This window comes from Agrilus planipennis, unplaced genomic scaffold (genome assembly GCF_000699045.2).
Source record: "Agrilus planipennis isolate EAB-ADULT unplaced genomic scaffold, Apla_2.0 scaffold163, whole genome shotgun sequence".
Classification (NCBI taxonomy): domain Eukaryota; kingdom Metazoa; phylum Arthropoda; class Insecta; order Coleoptera; family Buprestidae; genus Agrilus; species Agrilus planipennis.
This window is the reverse complement of record NW_020438898.1, coordinates 84136-102638: the sequence shown is the minus strand read 5'-3', so window position 1 is coordinate 102638 and position 18503 is coordinate 84136. Positions and strand designations below refer to the sequence as shown.

At 31.9% G+C, this 18503-nt stretch overlaps 1 protein-coding gene and 1 long non-coding RNA gene across 3 annotated transcripts; both read right to left on the bottom strand.

Annotated features, from left to right (window-relative positions):
- Positions 1-959: 959 nt before the first annotated feature.
- Positions 960-17557, bottom strand: LOC108739109. 2 transcript variants are annotated; one of them, XM_018472837.2, is made up of 6 exons: positions 17114-17557; positions 7005-7222; positions 3069-3317; positions 2315-2504; positions 1291-1416; positions 960-1157 (listed from the first exon to the last, which is right to left on the bottom strand). In XM_018472837.2, coding segments are annotated over exons 1-6 (921 nt in total). In that variant the 5' UTR covers positions 17116-17557; the 3' UTR covers positions 960-1021. The 2 variants fall into 2 exon arrangements, with proteins under 2 accessions (XP_018328339.1, XP_018328338.1); XM_018472836.2 differs by lacking the exon at positions 17114-17557 and adding an exon at positions 11860-12317.
- On the bottom strand, positions 14489-14931 carry LOC108739111. Its single transcript, XR_001938089.2, has 2 exons — positions 14707-14931; positions 14489-14645 (listed from the first exon to the last, which is right to left on the bottom strand). It is a non-coding gene; the product is annotated as an uncharacterized LOC108739111 (long non-coding RNA).
- Positions 17558-18503: the final 946 nt, after the last annotated feature.

Genomic DNA, 18503 nt, shown 5'->3' with positions numbered 1-18503 from the left:
CTTAAAATATGATTAAAATGTAAATGTAAATTATTTTCATTTTGTATTTTCTATTGCAGTGCTATAACATTGAAATCTCTTTTACCTCCACATCTTATTCTTCATGTAGATCTATAGTGTTCTTCTGGAAATCAGTATATTGCAGGCCAAAAGGACGAAAACTTTCAATTTTATCGAAATTCAACTCAAAGTAAGTCACTTATTTTATTCTTTTTGTCTTACGTTTTGTCGAAACCCGTAGGGTAACCGAAAACGTCTCTATACTTGGGCTTGATGGCTGTGGTCAATGATTTTTTTACTTTGGTGAATCCACAGATGGAGTTGTTTGACGATTCCTCAGACTGATTCTCATCAAGCCCAAATATTGAGTCCTTTTCATAACTCTGTCCGTGAAAGAAGCCTTTTAATATTGATAATAAAGTTGTTTATAAGTACGACATTGTAATACTAAAAGTCGAATATTTAATATGGCTTTTATGATGCATTTATTTATCGAAAAAAACAGTACATACTAACATGCATGATATTAGGGTTGCATAATAACACAGATCCGCATATGGGGTAAACCCCCATCTGTGTAGAAGGGGTTTCGAAGAGATGCATGGATAAATATAACAATTGTAGCACAGTAATTATGATGATGATAATTATAATAGTAATAATAAAAATACGTACGTACGAAATGGAATAATATAATGTAGATAATATAATTCAGTCTTAAAAAATAAAACTTTTCAACTGGATAAAGACTAAATAAAAAAGTTCATTATATACATACAAATGTATATGTAATATGCGTTTATAGAGAAATATTTTGTACACGGTACAAATAAGTAAAATTTAAAAGTTACTCTTGGGTTCACAATTGCTTTCTTCAGACGTTTAATTATTATTTCTAATGGAATTTAATTTCCTAGTAATAATAAATATATACAAATAATAATAATAACAACCTACACTTATGTTATTANATTAATATTAATAATAGTAGCAGGCTGAGCGAAATTTATGTGGTAAGTGGTCATCCGTTGTCTTCGGTCGGTAATATTATTGAAACGGATTTTCTTGTATCATTTTTATGACCTGACGACGCCGAATCACGATCTGGAGAGAACAGTTTCTCTTCGTCCGAATATTGACTATCGTTGGATTTACCACTGCAAAGTTAAAAATTGTTTATAAGTGTGGGAAACAATTTTATAAAAAATAAATCATTAAAAGGTGATTTATATATAAGAAGTAAATAAATAAGTAGGTAGAAATATAGATATGGGGGCTGATGTGCGTTACCTGTTGAGCGGTGGGGTTGGTGTCCTCGAAAGGGGAAAACTGGCCACCTCTCTTCCAGCAGTTAGTGAGCGAATTGAGCCAAAAGGTTGGTCTGGTGAGAGCTGAACAGTTGTGGGTATTAATCCACTGAAAAAACGAAAATTTATGTCAAATTTAATTTAATTTGTATNATTATGTCCTGGGCGTTTCCCCAAGCGGGTGTTGCATCTACATAAAGGGTATTTGAACTGCACCCTTCTAGGGTGCATAATAACTGTAAGAGAAAGCGCTCGAACAAGATCGAATAAAACGATAGGGTTCGAGGGATCGTGTTGGAGCGTGTTTTGGCCGTTTTATCGAATTGAAAATTTTAATTATTTAACGTAATAAAGGTCAACGAACGTAGCGCAGAAAAGTAGAACGACAGCAACTCGCTGGAAAATTAAACTTGGGTAGGCCGCTGTTCTCATATAATTGAGCTGTAATTCTGATTCCACTGATGTAGATTGATGAGTTTTCATCTTTAAATTATATTTTTTCTATTTTAATGCAGTTAGAGATTTTTCTTTTTAAAATAAATTAAAATTACTATTTGCAACAAAATATGTAGACAACCAAACATACAGTAAATATTACAATATTAATAATGCAACTCCAAAGAATGTTAGAAAACTTTTTTTCACGAAAATAACTCTTTTACGTGTAACTCAATATTATTCTCAAACAAACTGCATAATTATTACGAAGAAATAATTAATTAATTTGTAATATTTTTAAAGACATCTTGCAGAATTTGGTTGAAAACTTTTATACATTTTTATTTGCAGCTGCTAAAATTATCAATTACGAACTTTCAGTTCATTTTATTGTAAACTATTGTTTAAACAAGCCATTTACGAAAATATATGTTCATTACCAACAATTATGTATTGAAAATTTTGGTGGAGGCGCCATGAAAATTTAAAATAAAGTCCGTAATTGAGCCATAATATTACGATAATGGAAGACAATATTTTAATTACTGTTATCCAGGAAAGGTACTCACCTCGAAGATCCTGAAGTGACCAAAAACGGTAAAGGTGTAGGGCATGGGCTGTGTGGTGAGCTTGCAACCGAACTTCTTGTGCTAGATATTTGACTATGGGGGCATTGGGGTGGTACTACCCCTGCTGCAGCCCTTGGGACACGTCCCCGTGCCCAACATAGTAATGACCTTTGGTCATTTTCGATAGCAGCTGAAAACAAAACAGTAAAAAAGCTGTTAATCAATCTTTTCCTTTTAAGGGCATTTATTTACACTGGGGGGGGGGGTCATTCTTCCTAATATTTATTATTTACAACCATCCCTGTATATTTAACAAATTAAAAGTATTTGGCTTTCAAATAAAATGCTTTCTAATATCTCAAATACAAATTCATTGCTAAAAATTTGTCGAAAAGAATATTTCAACACAATTTTGCACACTAATATTAAATAATTCGAGCGTAGACAAATGAGTTGTGGTACAGCTGATGGCTCAAAGCGGCGCGTCTTTTTTTTTACCGTAACATTTAAACTGTTACTTCCTCATTTACTGCAACAAAGTAATTGCAGAAGTACTATAATGTACACAATTGTGACGTATTAGAGTGTAGATGGTTTCTGCGCAGTTTTTTCTTAAATATTGTGATGTGTTGTGTATATTAAAAATGCATTTTTGCGGGGCAAACAAATAAACGCCCTGTATTGCCTGAGTTCGAGAAGAGATACTTCAGTTGGGACCGAAAAATGTCCCCAATCATCACATGTAGTAACTTACCTACGGTTTTGGAACTAGAGACGGGACTCAGGGGATAAAAGTCCCCATGGAGAGGACAGTGGAAGCCGATGGTTTGTTCCCTTCGTCGAGCCCTCCTCGTCAGGAAGCAGAGCAGAATACCACCTAGGAACATGACGAAACCGACCACTATGCATGCTGGACCGAGGATCCTGTTGTTTCCTGTGAACGCGATCCTTTCTGCATAATGATCAGGCTCCTCGTGCTCGCCAGGACCCCTGTATGACGCAGCTGTAACGTTCGAAGACACGAAATGAATAAAAAAAACCAACGAAAGGATGGAAGACTTAATTAGGGACCCAAGAGGAAACGGATGTGCGTTAAATAAATACATATACGTATGTGTAGCTCAATTATGAATGCTTCGCGAGACTACCAAGTAGAAGCATAACGATGCAAGTGCTAATTAACATTAATTAAAAAATAAAATAAATTCAATAGACGCATACACGTACAAAAGAGAACAGGTACGAAGGATCTAACTTGAAGAGGAGCTGCGGAAAAATAAAATTTCTACCATAAAATCATTTGAATAGTCTGCATAATAAAAAGTAACGTTTTTATGTTCTTGTACCTACTCTAATACATATTTAAAAATCTTCCTTAATCTTTCTTAAGACTAAATCGTTCGATAAAAACCGACATGAATATTTAAAACTTTTATAAATTCCAACCATGTTCGTGTTGAGTGACAGAAATGCATAAAAGATTTCAGTTTCAAATAAGTTTTAAAGGGTTTCGACAAGCAAAAGCGAATAACGAGTAGAGAGTAAAAAACATTTTGCTTTACATTGTATACTCATTTTTCAAAAGCTAGGTAAAAATTCATTCAAAATCTAAACGGTTTTTTCATGAAGAATTACAATACCTCATATTTTTTATTTGCGAAACGAAAAATATATTCGATACACTTAATTGGGTTGCGTTATAGGTCCCAGGTACATAATGTACTATTCATCAAATTAGAGGTAATTGGCATTGTACAATCATTAAATAAGAGTGCGAAACGACTGGCCACAAGGATAATAAGCATCCTGAAAAGTTCGATTACTTGTAGGCAAACTTTTACGAGAAATTACACATTTTTATCGTCATTTTATTCTTTTTATGCTGCACGTGGAATGTTACAACAATGGGACAAACAGGGACGTTAAAAAATGGTTAATTTAGAAATTCGGAAAAGATTATTAAAGGTTAACAGTGTCTTAAACTTTGAACAAAGTGTAACACCCTTAATTATTAAATTGGATTTTATAATTTATAAAAAAAAGATGACTGAAGGTATTTGTCCGAATTTTTCTTTAGCATGTCGTATTTTTCAAAAGATAATTCAACATTCTTCTGTTGTTTTCAACTGGCTAATAATGTATGCATTACTTATAAAAGGATTCGTTTATTTTAACGTTGACGTCTGGGATTATTCTTTATCATGCAGTGAATGTTCTTGTACTGTTTATTTATGATACCATAATAGTCTTATCATTGGTTCTTTAACGATAAAATTGCTTACGACAAATGACCAATGTAATTTACCTTTATATTCCTACTTCTTTAATCAACAACAAGAGTACGAGAAAAACAATACTTTATGTGTGACCAAATTGCCTGCAGATTTTGCAATAACCATACAATTAATCAATTTATTGGCAATCTTTAGGATTTTAAAATTATGATTAGTCGGCGTGCATTTTTATTTTTATCAAAGTTTGCATTTTTTTATTTTTCCGGTAGTGGGAAATCTTTGCGTGGTTTGTAGCGATAAATAGTAAAAGGAAATTGAATTGATATTACTTCACCCATTTTCCGTTTTGCGTCGTATCAAGTTATAGTTTTATAGAAGCAATATCACGATTAAAAAATCCTTGTAATAAACATGAATATGTATCGTCTGTTGTTTTACTCTTTGATGTCTTCTTTTTTGTCTGTTTTGTTTAATTCAGGAATACGTAATAACTGATATATGGCTAGTAAAACGAAAATAATTGGAAATGATCGAAAAAAAACAATTTCTAAGAACAGATGAACAGATAGATACACGCGTCAGAATGATTTTATGATTGTGTGTGGACAGACACCCTTAAAATAGCACGCTAGATTATTTTTTCATTACGAATAAATTTAGTTATCACACACTCATCGTCAACGCGAAATACTACTCCCAAATATCGCATATTTCACGATAAATTCCATCTGTTTAGTAGTTTTAATAACGCATTTTTCTGACGCCTGATAATTTTCTTCTGTGGGGTATTGTAAACTGTTCATTTTGTATGATTAAGGAAACTATATAACTACGTAAATATTACAATTTTTTTTTTGGTTTGTAGCCTGTAACATAGGTGACTTTTCTATCAACGCTTAGCACTACGCAATAAAAGATATTTGGCGAATTTGCAAGGAAGTTTGGAACATTTATGAAACATTATTAATTTTGTGAAGTACATAATTAGAATTACAAAGTCTCGGAGTAGTTTGCTATGCGGTCAAAGTTCATCGATAATTAGGCACATAAGGTCAATTTGCGGCTATTAATACGCTGAGTAATAATTAAAAGTTAATTGAATTATGACCACTCGAAAAGTTGCTGAAATTGTTTTCCTTTTAGTAATGCACCATTCTATTTTTGCAACATTTTTAATTCCTACAATTTCAGTAGCATAATACCATAAAAATTATTGTTTGGTTGCTTATGGTGGTCGCACACAAGAACCCAAAAATAATTTTCCTTAATTTGCGTTTTATTTAGATTGATAAAACCGGAAATACTTTTTAGGAACACGAAAAAGCCCATTATTTTGTCGTAAATAAAATATAATTGAGTAAGTATCGATTCGTGAAAGTTATTGGATTTAGGCAGAACTTTTGTCGTATTTTCCTTTTTATGGTCCAATTTAGATTCATCCTATTATTGATTTAACCAATCACGTATACAATAAGACAATATATAATGGGTAGCCGTGTAGAAGGGTTGACAATTTGTTAATATAATTTTTGGCCACTTTTTTGTTTCGTCAACAAAGGCGTGCTAATAAAAAATCTTCTAAAATTAACTATTTAAATTGAGCAGGTATCAAATCGCGAGGAAATGAAAATTGGGGCAGTGTAATTCGATGTCCTCCAATTTTCCAAAAATACGTTCGTTTTCGACACAGTGAACTGACAATAACTTTCGTCACTCATCATCACTCGGCGCGTCAGTTTTTTTACAGGTGCGATGTTATATTTTTAAAAGTTAAATTTATAATTACTCGATACTGACCTGTAAATAAAACTAAAATAATGATATGCAAGGGAAGAAAAAGTAGGGAAAGAGCGAATATAACGATAGGAGACGAAAAATTAGAAGAAGTGGCTGATTTTAGATACCTAGGAAGTCAGATAAGTCAGGACGGAAGGAGTAGTAGGGATATAAAGCAGAGGATAGCGCAGGGTTGTGTCGCCTTTAATAAAAAGAAGTCACTTCTATGCTCGCGAACGGTTAACTTAGAAATTCGAAAAAGGTTGTTAAAGGTGTATGTACGGGTGCGAAACATGGACAGTGGGAGCGGCGGAAAAAAAAAGGTTAGAAGCGTTCGAAATGTGGTGTTATAGGCGGATGATGAGGATATCGTGGGTACAAAAGGTTAGAAATGAAGAGGTATTGGAAAGAATAGGAGAACAGAGGACTCTATGGAAGTCAATAAAAAATAGGCGAGATAGGTTGGAAGGACACCTTCTCAGGCATGAAGGTCTAGTCAGAGACATATTAGAGGCAGAAACAGGAGTTAGGACCTAGATTAGATTAGTCTTCGCAAATAGTTAAGGATGTGGGCTGTTCTAGTTTTAGGGAAATGCGAAGTTTAGCTCAGGATAGGAAAGAGTGGAGGTACGTGTCCAACCAGTCTTAGGACTGATGACCTTATGATGATGATGACTGACCTGTAAGGACGCAGCCGACAAGTAGAAACAGAAATCCAAAAATGGGCAAAATAATTTGGCAATTGGCGGCTACAACCACCCCCGCCACCATCAGGCCGCCCTCGATTTTTTCTACTTGTAGACGCGAAATCGACTGGGGGCATCTTCTTTTAGCCCCCGACGTGTCATTTGATGAATTGCATATCGATTTTTGGTCTTCCTTCAATAATTGACTAGGCCTGAAACAAAAAAAACAAACAAAAATAACATACCAGTTCCTTTCTAATCTATTATCGTCAAAATCTTGTACAAAAACTTGTTTATACAAATGTAAACTTATTTGCTAAAGTTTATCTCATAATAATTACTATTAAGAGTAATTTAATGCAATTAGTATAACTTAAAATATTTAAATTGTCCTAGAATAAATTTAAATTGATAATTCGTCATTGATAATGATAATCTTCCCTCTTCGAAATTCGCACAAACAATACAGTAATTATTATGAAGCATTTAAATATTTATTCTAAATATGGACTTCTAATAATGAATGAATAATACTGTTGAAATGAACCTTCGGTATTCAAAGGTTAAAAACAAAATATAATGGAACTTGAAGGTGATGTATTTCACGAATTGTTGAATCAAAACTAATTTCGAATCTAAAGAAAAAAGAAATACCAATAAACGCAAGAAATGCCAAAATAAATGCATTGTACTTATTATAAAATGGGAAACGTGTAAGGATTCTTAAGAAATAAGCTTAACAGACAGAGTTAAAACCATTTAAATTGGTATAAAAGGTTTAATAAGCACGTTTCAAGCAAGGTGACTTAACGGGGTTGAATTAGGTCAATTACATTAGGAGGTGAAGTAAAGTAACATTATTATTTTTTCTCATGGGGTACCTAATAGGACTAAAAACACAACTTAAGAAACTTGATTCCATATAGACCAGATTGTCTAATTTTCTTCAAAACCAAAATTCCATGGCTTTTCCGGGTCTTCCAAGCAGTATTTGATTTTTTCTCTGAGTATGTAAAATCCAATATTCACTACATTAATTACATATTCATTAACTTTACGTATCCAAATTATCAATTGATAAATGTTTGCAAATAATTAAAGGAATTTCTCTGGTTTCGTCATTTACTAAGTATTGAAAATCCACTTCTTTTACGGTAAAACTCAAAATAATTACGCTTGCATTTTGAGAATTGTTTTTGGACAGTTTGACAGTTTTCACAATTACGTAAAAGCACTTTGACTTTTTCACATATTGTCAGGTAACCTTTGATCCAAAACACACTTATTAAAAAATAATAGTGCTTTCAGATTGTGTTGTCTTATTTGCTTATTGATTTCTTTCGATTAATTTTTAATTATAAAAGATAACATAGTTTTACACTCAGTCTAGTTATATTTCGTGCAAGTGGAAATGTAGGTTGATACGGTCCAAAAGTTAACACATACAGTCTTTTGTTACAGGAAAAGAAATCGGTTTGTAAATTTCGAACAAGCCAAATCCTTGAAACAGGCGGGGGGCACTCCTTTTTTCATAAGAATTGCACGCCTTCTCTCCTTGTGTATAGGTAGTAGCAGGCAAATTTTTAATTCACTTTTTCTTATAACAGACTTCTGCATAAGTAAATTTTTGCTATGAAATATACAAGGTGTTTCTGAGTTAAGCAACAACCTTACAGGAGGTGACAGGACACTACAAAATTTAAACTAAAATTAAGTAAATGTTTAGTGGTTCAAAAGTCGAGAAAAACCTATTTGAAAGTAGAATCAAGGGCCAATTGATATATTTACTTTATTAGTCGATCCACAACCGTCATTGTTTACATTTTTCATCGATACAGTTGATCAGTTGTTATCGCAATTTCTCTATGCGTTGCCAATTCACGCACAGGACCGGCTTCCGATTGCAACTTCGTCTGATTTTCTTACAAATTTTTATATCCCTTATTCACACTGCTTTACTCGCTATAGAAACACCCTGTATAATTGTAGGCCGCTGTTCTCATTCTCCATACGTATGTAACTTATTCAAAATAGAAATGGACGGAAAAACTTTCTATTAGACACATTGTTGTTCAATTATTTATTTGACATTACTTTTGTGTCTATAACTTTACACGTGTGTTACAAGAATAAAGAAAAATTGACGATCGCAAAATAGAAAAACCGTATTCAGTGAGATATGCAGATGGAAACACAAAGTAAATCCTTGAAGTGCTTTGTTTCACGATCAGATGAGAAATGTAATAGTAATTCTATTCGTTTGCTTGTGTACGTGTATATTACCGCAATACAAAAGAGGGGTACACATGTGTAAGATAAGGTCGACTGATTTCATTAACTAATTATTTAAATTATGTTACTGTTTTATAGCGTAAAATGCTCCAAATATTTTTGCTGTTAAACCTTCTTTACGATTACACCGTCGGAGAACTTTATATATCAATTTTTTTCGATTAAAGTCTGCATCAAATTTATAAAAAAAAGTCATTTAATTGTTTTGATAATCGCAAAAAACTGTAACAATTTAATATTGTAAATTAGATTTTTATTAGAGTAATAATCAATTTACTGCACTAGATGGATGGCCAAGTAGCTTAAAGCTTATTAGGGGATTACTAATTACTTTTGTAATTAGTGATTTTTAGATTAATAATACCGTAATATATACACAAAACATCGAAGTTAAACGAACTTTACATGACAAATCGACAAAATCGAATAAAAATATGCTTGCTTGCTACACGGGCGGCCCATTTCGATTCCTTTGTTCTCTATTTCTCTAACTCGAGATGCAGTATAATTTTAATAAACTTAATTTAAAATTTAACTGTAAATTGACCCATGAAATTTCCTTGTTTATGCAATTAGGTAAAAAAGAATAAATGGTCTTAAATTTCTCTGGTATGAACATTGAGTACAACAAATTGATGTAGTAACTTTTGTACGTTTTGCTCGCTCTCAATCAAGGCGATATCTTGACATTGTTTTGCATGACAATAAAATTAGAAAGTCTGTTATTTATTACTATGTATTAAGTAGTTATAATGTATCTGTGGAAATTACTTTTCACTTTATCTCACAATCAAGCAAAATCGAAAGTCAACAAAACAAATGTATCTATCCACCTATAAGAACGACAAAAAAGTGTAGAAATTTTTCTTGCAAAGATTTTACTTTCGTTTACTTTCTAATTCCAGGTTCAAAAAACTTTAATTTATTAGTTATTCAAATCTGTTGTTTCTCACTGGGTACGTAGTTATGTGTTGTTAAATTGTATCCTAATAGAAGCTTTGTGCATGTCTTTATGAGTAAATTCGTATTTAACAATTTTTTGGGTAATTTCCTGAATCATTCGTTCTAATTTTGAGAAGTATAGCTTGGCGCCATTATTAATAGATTCGCTTTAAGAATGCTATTTCGAAAAGATGACGCCAACTTTACCTTTTTTTCTTAAAACCACAAAAATAGATCCACAAAGGTAACCTAAGCTGATTTTCTTTCTTCTCTGCTTCGTAATTAAAAATGAAAGTATATATGCCAGGATAACGTTTTTGTGTTCCCTTTTTTTGTGTAAGACATGTGCGTAGACGTAGGCCCGTATCGAAATTTAAGGCTATTTATAGGAATGTATACCAAAGGAGGTAGATCTTATATATACATTTCATGCTGTAAAGAATGAGGGAATTCTATTCCAAATTAGAATATATCGGCAGAAATTTCAAGATGTTGAATCCTTACGAAAATACGTACTTACTATTACGACAGTCGTATTATTATTTGTTTTTATTCATTGTTAAAAATTATCACTCGTTTTAAGCTACAAGGTGCAATGAAAATGATAGATAACAAACCATTTCTTTGGTTGTGAGATAAAAAAAGTTTGTTTTTAGTCAACGTGTATAAATTATAGTCATTACAATAGCATAAAACGCAATTAAATAGCAGATAACATCGCGTTAGTAGCATAGAGTGCCATTTTTTGGTACCGCGCCATTTGCTGGCGATAGATTATCAAAACATCTGCCGTTTCATTAGTTTTTCTAATCGTAATGCACAAAACAATACCTCAACGATCCGTACATTAAATAATGACAACTAAATGAAAAAAAACGTACAAATAATAACAATTTATGTATTTAACATTAGTAATAAGTCGCAACTGCCACCTGAAACATCATCATTGTATTGTATTGCATTTCCTGTTTTAAATATTATTTGAAACACACAGTAGGTACTTTTTAACACACAGTGCACATATGTTCAAGACAATTATGTCCTGGGCGTTTCCCCAAGCGGGTGTTGCATCTACATAAAGGGTATTTGAACTGCACCCTTCTAGGGTGCATAATAACTGTAAGAGAAAGCGCTCGAACAAGATCGAATAAAACGATAGGGTTCGAGGGATCGTGTTGGAGCGTGTTTTGGCCGTTTTATCGAATTGAAAATTTTAATTATTTAACGTAATAAAGGTCAACGAACGTAGCGCAGAAAAGTAGAACGACAGCAACTCGCTGGAAAATTAAACTTGGCTCGACGAAACACATTGCAGTAGACCGTTGTTTCTGAACAATTTAACTTTCAAATTAATAATGCAGATATGCGTGTGTATACAGAGGACCAGAAAACGACCAAAAATAGACCCCTGTAAATGTACCTACAGATAGAGAATCATTCAGAGACACACTAACTATTAAAATATTTATAAGTAGGCGCTTGAACTACACTCGACTTTATTTTTAATATATATACCTAATAACAAAAACAAAAGTGCCGAAAAACGTCACTTTTGTTTTTCAATCATTGTTGAAACAAAAGAAAGAGAAAATAAAAGAAGCAGGCAGGTACGTACCACGCTCTTTTCTTTTGGTGACTTGCGGTACCATTGATGGTGACTTTTTTGTTGTTAAACGAAGAAATGCACTGCATATTTATTCTAATATCACGCCGTTATAGAACGTTAAAAAGGAGAATTGTAATCACTTTCTACGGTCAACAGAAAGGCAATAACCTGCTATTGCCCCTGCTGCGGTTCGGTGGTAGATACAAACAAGAACACAAAGGGTACATTCTTGAAGAGAGCACAGTTAACTTTATGCGTTATACGGTGCGAGGTTTTGTCTTTTTCTGTTTGAACTTCATGTCTTAAATTACACGATTTTATTGACGATTTAAGTTAAGATCAAAAACATTTTTGTACCGAACGAGTTGTACCGGACCAAATGCCACGAAAGACTGCCGTTTGCTGTAGCCAAGCCAGGACATTTCGTTCGGTCTCCTCCTGTTATCATTTCTGAGCCTGGTTCTCGCGACTGGTGACTGGTACACGGTACACACCTCGCTTGATCGAGTTGCCAGCGATTTTACACACACATCTACAGGACGATCAAAAAAAAGGAAACATCCGAACACTTGATTTTGTTTTCCTAATTTCTTCATTGAAAGAGGAAAGATAGGCGATTTGTCATTGAAAGAAAAAAAGGATAATGTCCTTAAAATTTTCAGATTCTAACGTAGAATGTAGATTTTCTCATAATTTTGGCCCTTCTGGTTTTATTAATAGATTTTAAGTTGTATATGTTAAACCTTATCGTTAGCAATAACCCAATAACCCAATAACTTTATCTTTTAAAATGACCTTTGGTTGAAACAAGTGTTTGTTATTAATTTAATCTATCGTTGGAGTGTTTTAAGGGCTCTGTATTATGCAAGGATAAAACTTTTATATGTACGTATAACTTAATTTTTATGGTTTTGTACTAAAATAGTGAAAAAGGGAATCCCTTTATGTTAAAATTTAAGTGTAAGGATCTAGAACCAAGCGAACGTAGTAAGGATCTAGAAAAGTACTACCAAATGGTCTGCATTTTTTTTTCAGTTTTTTTTTCCATTGCATACACTTTTTGGACTAATATGAATGGCCTTATCTAAATAAGATTAATTATGAACTCTCATTATTATTACTACCTTAGACTTAGAGAGTTCATCAGTCTTTCTAAAAATAATCAAACAAAGATTCACTGTTCCGCCATCAGTTCCATTTAGATAATTTTATTACTTTGTATTGAAATCGGTTGATGACTTTTTCTAGAACGTTTCCTATAATATGGCAGGTAAACATAAATGAATATTTTTGCGAATTTTGGCACTATTTCAAATCGACGTTTGCGACCACTTTGGGACAAACCAAAATTAGACAATTAGTCAATGTAATTTAAATATTAATGACGTTTAATATTACATGTAACAATAATTGTTCAGATGGGACCTAATAATGTCGTAATTTTTCGAAAAATTAATATAATAACTACAACAATAACAATAATTTCGCTACTGCTTTGTGAAAATACAAAATTCTGGGTTACCACAATACGAATTTTTAATTGGCAATTATTAAAAGACTAGTGCAGGAATACAACTGATTAATGTGCAATAAAATTTGATGTTAATTATGAATATTTAGGTACCTCGTCAGTTATTGTGCTTTAAATTATTATGAGTAACTCATAGTTTTGCATTTACAATATGATGAGGGTGCTATGTAAGGTAATTCAAGGGTGGTAACAGTTTTTCTACAGATTAATAGAATCTTTGTTAAACTAATGATTCTTTTGTACTTTTAGTAGTTGATAGAAAATTGGTTTATTGCGAGAAAATAATGGATTTGTGACTAAAATATATGTGCATGTACATTACGTGCTGATGAGGACTATTAAGTCCGAAATCGCGATCTAATTCCAATAAAGAACTGAATTTTGAAAATTTAGGATTGTGGTCGTGCTGAAACAAACAAAAGGTTGACGAATATTTACTGACTATGAGGGAATAGATGAAGAAGATTGAGTTTATCCTTCTTGTGTATCCTTAAGGACATTAAAGACATACTACTGAATTTGACGTAGAAATAGTAAAATTTATTAGGTAACTTGTAACAATCTCAATCTTGATATGCTTTTTTGAAGATTATTTCAAGTTTCTTAATTATTACAATTTAATTTGTAATATCAACTAAAATACCTAGTAAATTTATTTCTTTTGGGATTTTATATTTACAAATGCGTGTCCAAATTGTAATTTTTATTATTTTCGCTTACGAAACAACGGGATATTGGGATAAATTGTAAATATCGCTTTAATATTTAGGTAAATTTTCCTTTTCCATTTTCTCCGTGTAGGAAAAATTTGCATTATTTTTGGTATGATTCTCGTTTTATACATCGTCATAAGTACAAATATAACGAATATTATTGCAAAAAAGAGAATTATGTGCGTATATAGATTACATTCGCGGTTCGGTTTTAGTACCCACTTAATTAATTAGATAATTACTACACGTGTAGGATTTTAGATAATTACTTGTATCATAAACTTATTCTACTTATTATAGCATTTGATTATTTATGTAACTAAAATGCCAAATTCTCTTTTAGTTATTTACGACCCTCTGGCGATTAAAACTAAATTAAACCTATACATACATGTATTCAGCTGTTAGTTTGCCATTTTATTTATAAAAAATAGTTCAACAGTTCTACAACAAATAATAATAATACAACAGGAATAACGTAATATCACGATTCTGTTTCTGTCTGGTCTCAATCGTTATTATATTGACGTAAAATTGTTCGAGTTTGAACCCTGAAATTTAATAATAAATTAAACTAAAAAAAGAAATAATTTATTGTTATGTTTAGCTTACTTTTGTTAAAAAAATTCGATTCGTTTACCAAAATACGATCCGATGAATAAGAAACACACCACCTTGTTCATCTCGGTTAAGGTGTAGTAAATGTTATCCTTTGGCTTTCCTTTCAAAAAAATGCCTTTGAACGGACGCAAGGATAATAATTTACCCATCGTTTTTCAATTAATGCGTTTTGTTGTCGGGAACTAACTGCCTATCGATGCGTTACATAAATCTATACCGAAATGTGGAGTTGGGCCAAAAATTCGAAGGTTTTTCAACAAACACATGTATATATGTTTATATTATGTTTTGCACGGATGGACCAGCAATAAAACTGATGAAAATATGTCATTGTCATCTTTAAATTCTTCAATAACTGATTATACATTTGTACAGGGGTTTCTTAGTATCTAAGTCTTAGTATCTAAATCTTATTTAAATGAAGTTTTCAATCATGGCACAGACAAAAGTACCACTTTTAGTACTTCAAATTAGACAATTTAGATTGATTTGATTGTAAATTCTTTTTATGTTCAGGGTCGTGTCGCCTTTAATAAAAAGAAGTCACTTCTATGCTCGCGAACGGTTAATTTAGAAATTCGAAAAAGGTTGTTAAAGGTGTATGTTTGGAGCACGGCGTTGTACGGGTGCGAAACATGGACAGTGGGAGCGGCGGAAAAGAAAAGGTTAGAAGCGTTCGAAATGTGGTGTTATAGGCGGATGATGAGGATATCGTGGGTAGAAAAGGTTAGAAATGAAGAGGTATTGGAAAGAATAGGAGAACAGAGGACTCTATGGAAGTCAATAAAAAATAGGCGAGATAGGTTGGTAGGACACCTTCTCAGGCATGAAGGTCTAGTCAGAGACATATTAGAGGCAGAAACAGGAGTTAGGAGGGGTAGAGGTAGACCTAGATTAGATTACTGTTCGCAAATAGTTAAGGATGTGGGCTGTTCTAGTTTTAGGGAAATGCGAAGTTTAGCTCAGGATAGGAAAGAGTGGAGGTACGTGTCCAACCAGTCTTAGGACTGATGACCTTATGATGATGATGATGATGAACAAATCAGAAACTGTAGTCGTTTTAGTTTCACCTAATAAATTAGTGGCGAGTTTAGAACCTAACACAGGGGTAAAATAATGTCAAAAAGCTTCATCCTTATAGGTAAAAAATGATATAAAGTTTTTGAGGTTTGTGAGCGTTTTGCCTTACGGATTGGTATGTTAGAAATTTCTCTAATGGGTCATTTATGCGGGGGGTAGGGGGTCTAAAGAAATGTGGCGTTCGCAGTTCAATCAATTTTATTTTAATTTTTTTCTTAACGTTGTAGTTCTTAAAATATTTCATTACGTTAGAAAGTCATTTTTATTACTATTTTTAATCACAAGAAATCGTTTACAGGGTTAGCTTTTGTGACATAATATTTGTTAGGGGGAGGGTCACTGAAAGTGTGACCAAGGGGGAGAGATTGGACCAAAAAGTGAAATTCAAGTTCAACTTAAACTTAATGTAACTTTTGTCTTGAATGTATTGATATTATTATTTATTGTATGTCTTTTAGGAGTAGGGGAAACCCCAAATTATGTTTGGTCAATCGTGGTGTGAAACTTGCCTTATAATTTCCCTTTTAATATTTTATAATCCTTCCAAGCTTTTAAAGCAATCGTTAATCCAACAAACATGACATATCTAATAAGTAAAATGCATGTACGGAAAAGTAAGATATGAATTAAAATTAGGCAACGGACCTAATTAATTAAACAAGTAGATTAATCGTACTAATTAAATTAATTACATGGATTATCTGATAGTGTTGCATAATGACTTGTTGCACCTACACAAAAAGGGGTTACGAATCTTTTATAACAGGAATAAAAAAGGTATATTATTATTATACCTACATTTATTTCCCTTTCATGATGAACTCAATTACACGATACATTCATCTGCATGCGCAATTTATTAGGTGAACTTTTTAATGCAGTTTAATAAATTAAAACTTATTCGCGTGCCAAAACCAAATAACGAAATTCTTACGAAAGCTTACATAGAATAAATTTAATTAACAGGAAAATGTTTGAATAGAAAAGACATCCTTTTCTTTAGATATAAAAACCGTACAGCGTGAAATCAACATATTAATGCTAGATACTCGTTTTTGTAGAGGTAATATTAGAATACTTTTAAAGACTTATTAATTGTGTCCTTTTAGGGTATGAAATATAAAATAACAAAATGAAGTTTATCTCTGACGTAAGAAGAAAATATAAAAAAAATCTATTTCGATATTCCATTTGATTTTCTTGGTAAATAATAATAAATTATAAATATGGGAGGCATCAATTTTCCATTAACTCGTTCAATAATTTTGCAATGCTTCAAGCGCAATAATTATGTAACATTAATAATCTATATACTTACATTAGATGCAGTTTTTATGTGACAAGTAGTGGCTATTTATTTATTTTAATACACATTTGAGCTTGTGATACTTCGAGTAATAAACTGTATTGTCCATCTCACTATTTCGTTTTTTATGTACTTGTGGTAGATGTTTCGTCCCACACAAAAAGAACACTTTATTTTTGTGAGTGCTCGATAATAGAAAACGAAATTTTAATTAATATATAATCTTTTCAACTTTTAATTGAAAAACTGAACAAAGAAAACAAACGAAGGCCTTATAGTGTTTGACACGATTTGTAATACTGATAAGTGAAACAGATACTGGAAAGATTATTCGCGAATATCTCCTAATTTCTTGATTCAGATTTATATTTGTTTGATTACTTAGCACATCTCTAGTCACAAAAAATTGTTTTTTTTTTACTGATTATTTAGAACTATATGTATTTTTGTTTGTACGAAAATATATTCGTAATGGTGAGCACTTTTCCATTTTCACATCACACTTGCAGTCTGAAATAATTTTCCGAACTGGCAGGGAATTTGCTACGTGATGTTGCGACTACGTACTGGGGTGTTTTACCCTCGAATCCTGCAGTCGTTCAATACCGAACTTGACGCTTGTTCTTTATATCCGACAGTTTCGTACACAGTTACGTAATAATTTATTAATTCGAGAAAGTAAAAATAAAGCAAATGAATTAATTATTATTCATATCTAGAACTTTTACTGAAACCAGAATGTTAGCAGTTTTAATATAAAAATTCAATCCGAAATTGCCATTTATTAGAAGATACGAAAATATGTAAATTATGAACAGTATACACATAGTTTACGTATTGGGTTAATAAATACCAATGAAACTTCTTTTAAACATCCTGTATTTAATTTATTCCTTTTTGTCCGAGTTCGAAATACCTAACGAATAATAAAAACTAATAATAATAAAATAAATTTTGTTTACAGCTCGTTTATATTGTAACAAAATTATCTTTTATTTAAATTTATACTTAGATAATTTTTTAATAAGAATCCATAGTGGAAATATTGTTTTAATCTTTACTTAGTTTTACAAATATTTCGTCAGTTGCAACTTTTAGAGTACCTATTTATTATTTTTTTTTATTAAATGTAAACTACAACTAATCCTTATAAATAAATTCTTAATTATATTTTAAACTTACCGCAATACTAATTTTTTTAAAAACAGAGAAAACAAGAAATATAAACGATTTAAACAATTGACGATGAACTTAATGTTGTTTATGACATATAAAATTACCAATATTTCCGTAAATCACTTCTATACTAATTTCAAGCATTTTTTTTACTAAATAATTTATCAATGTTGTTGATAAGATAACTCGACTAATTAAACCTCATTTTAATAAATATGGCGTTGAT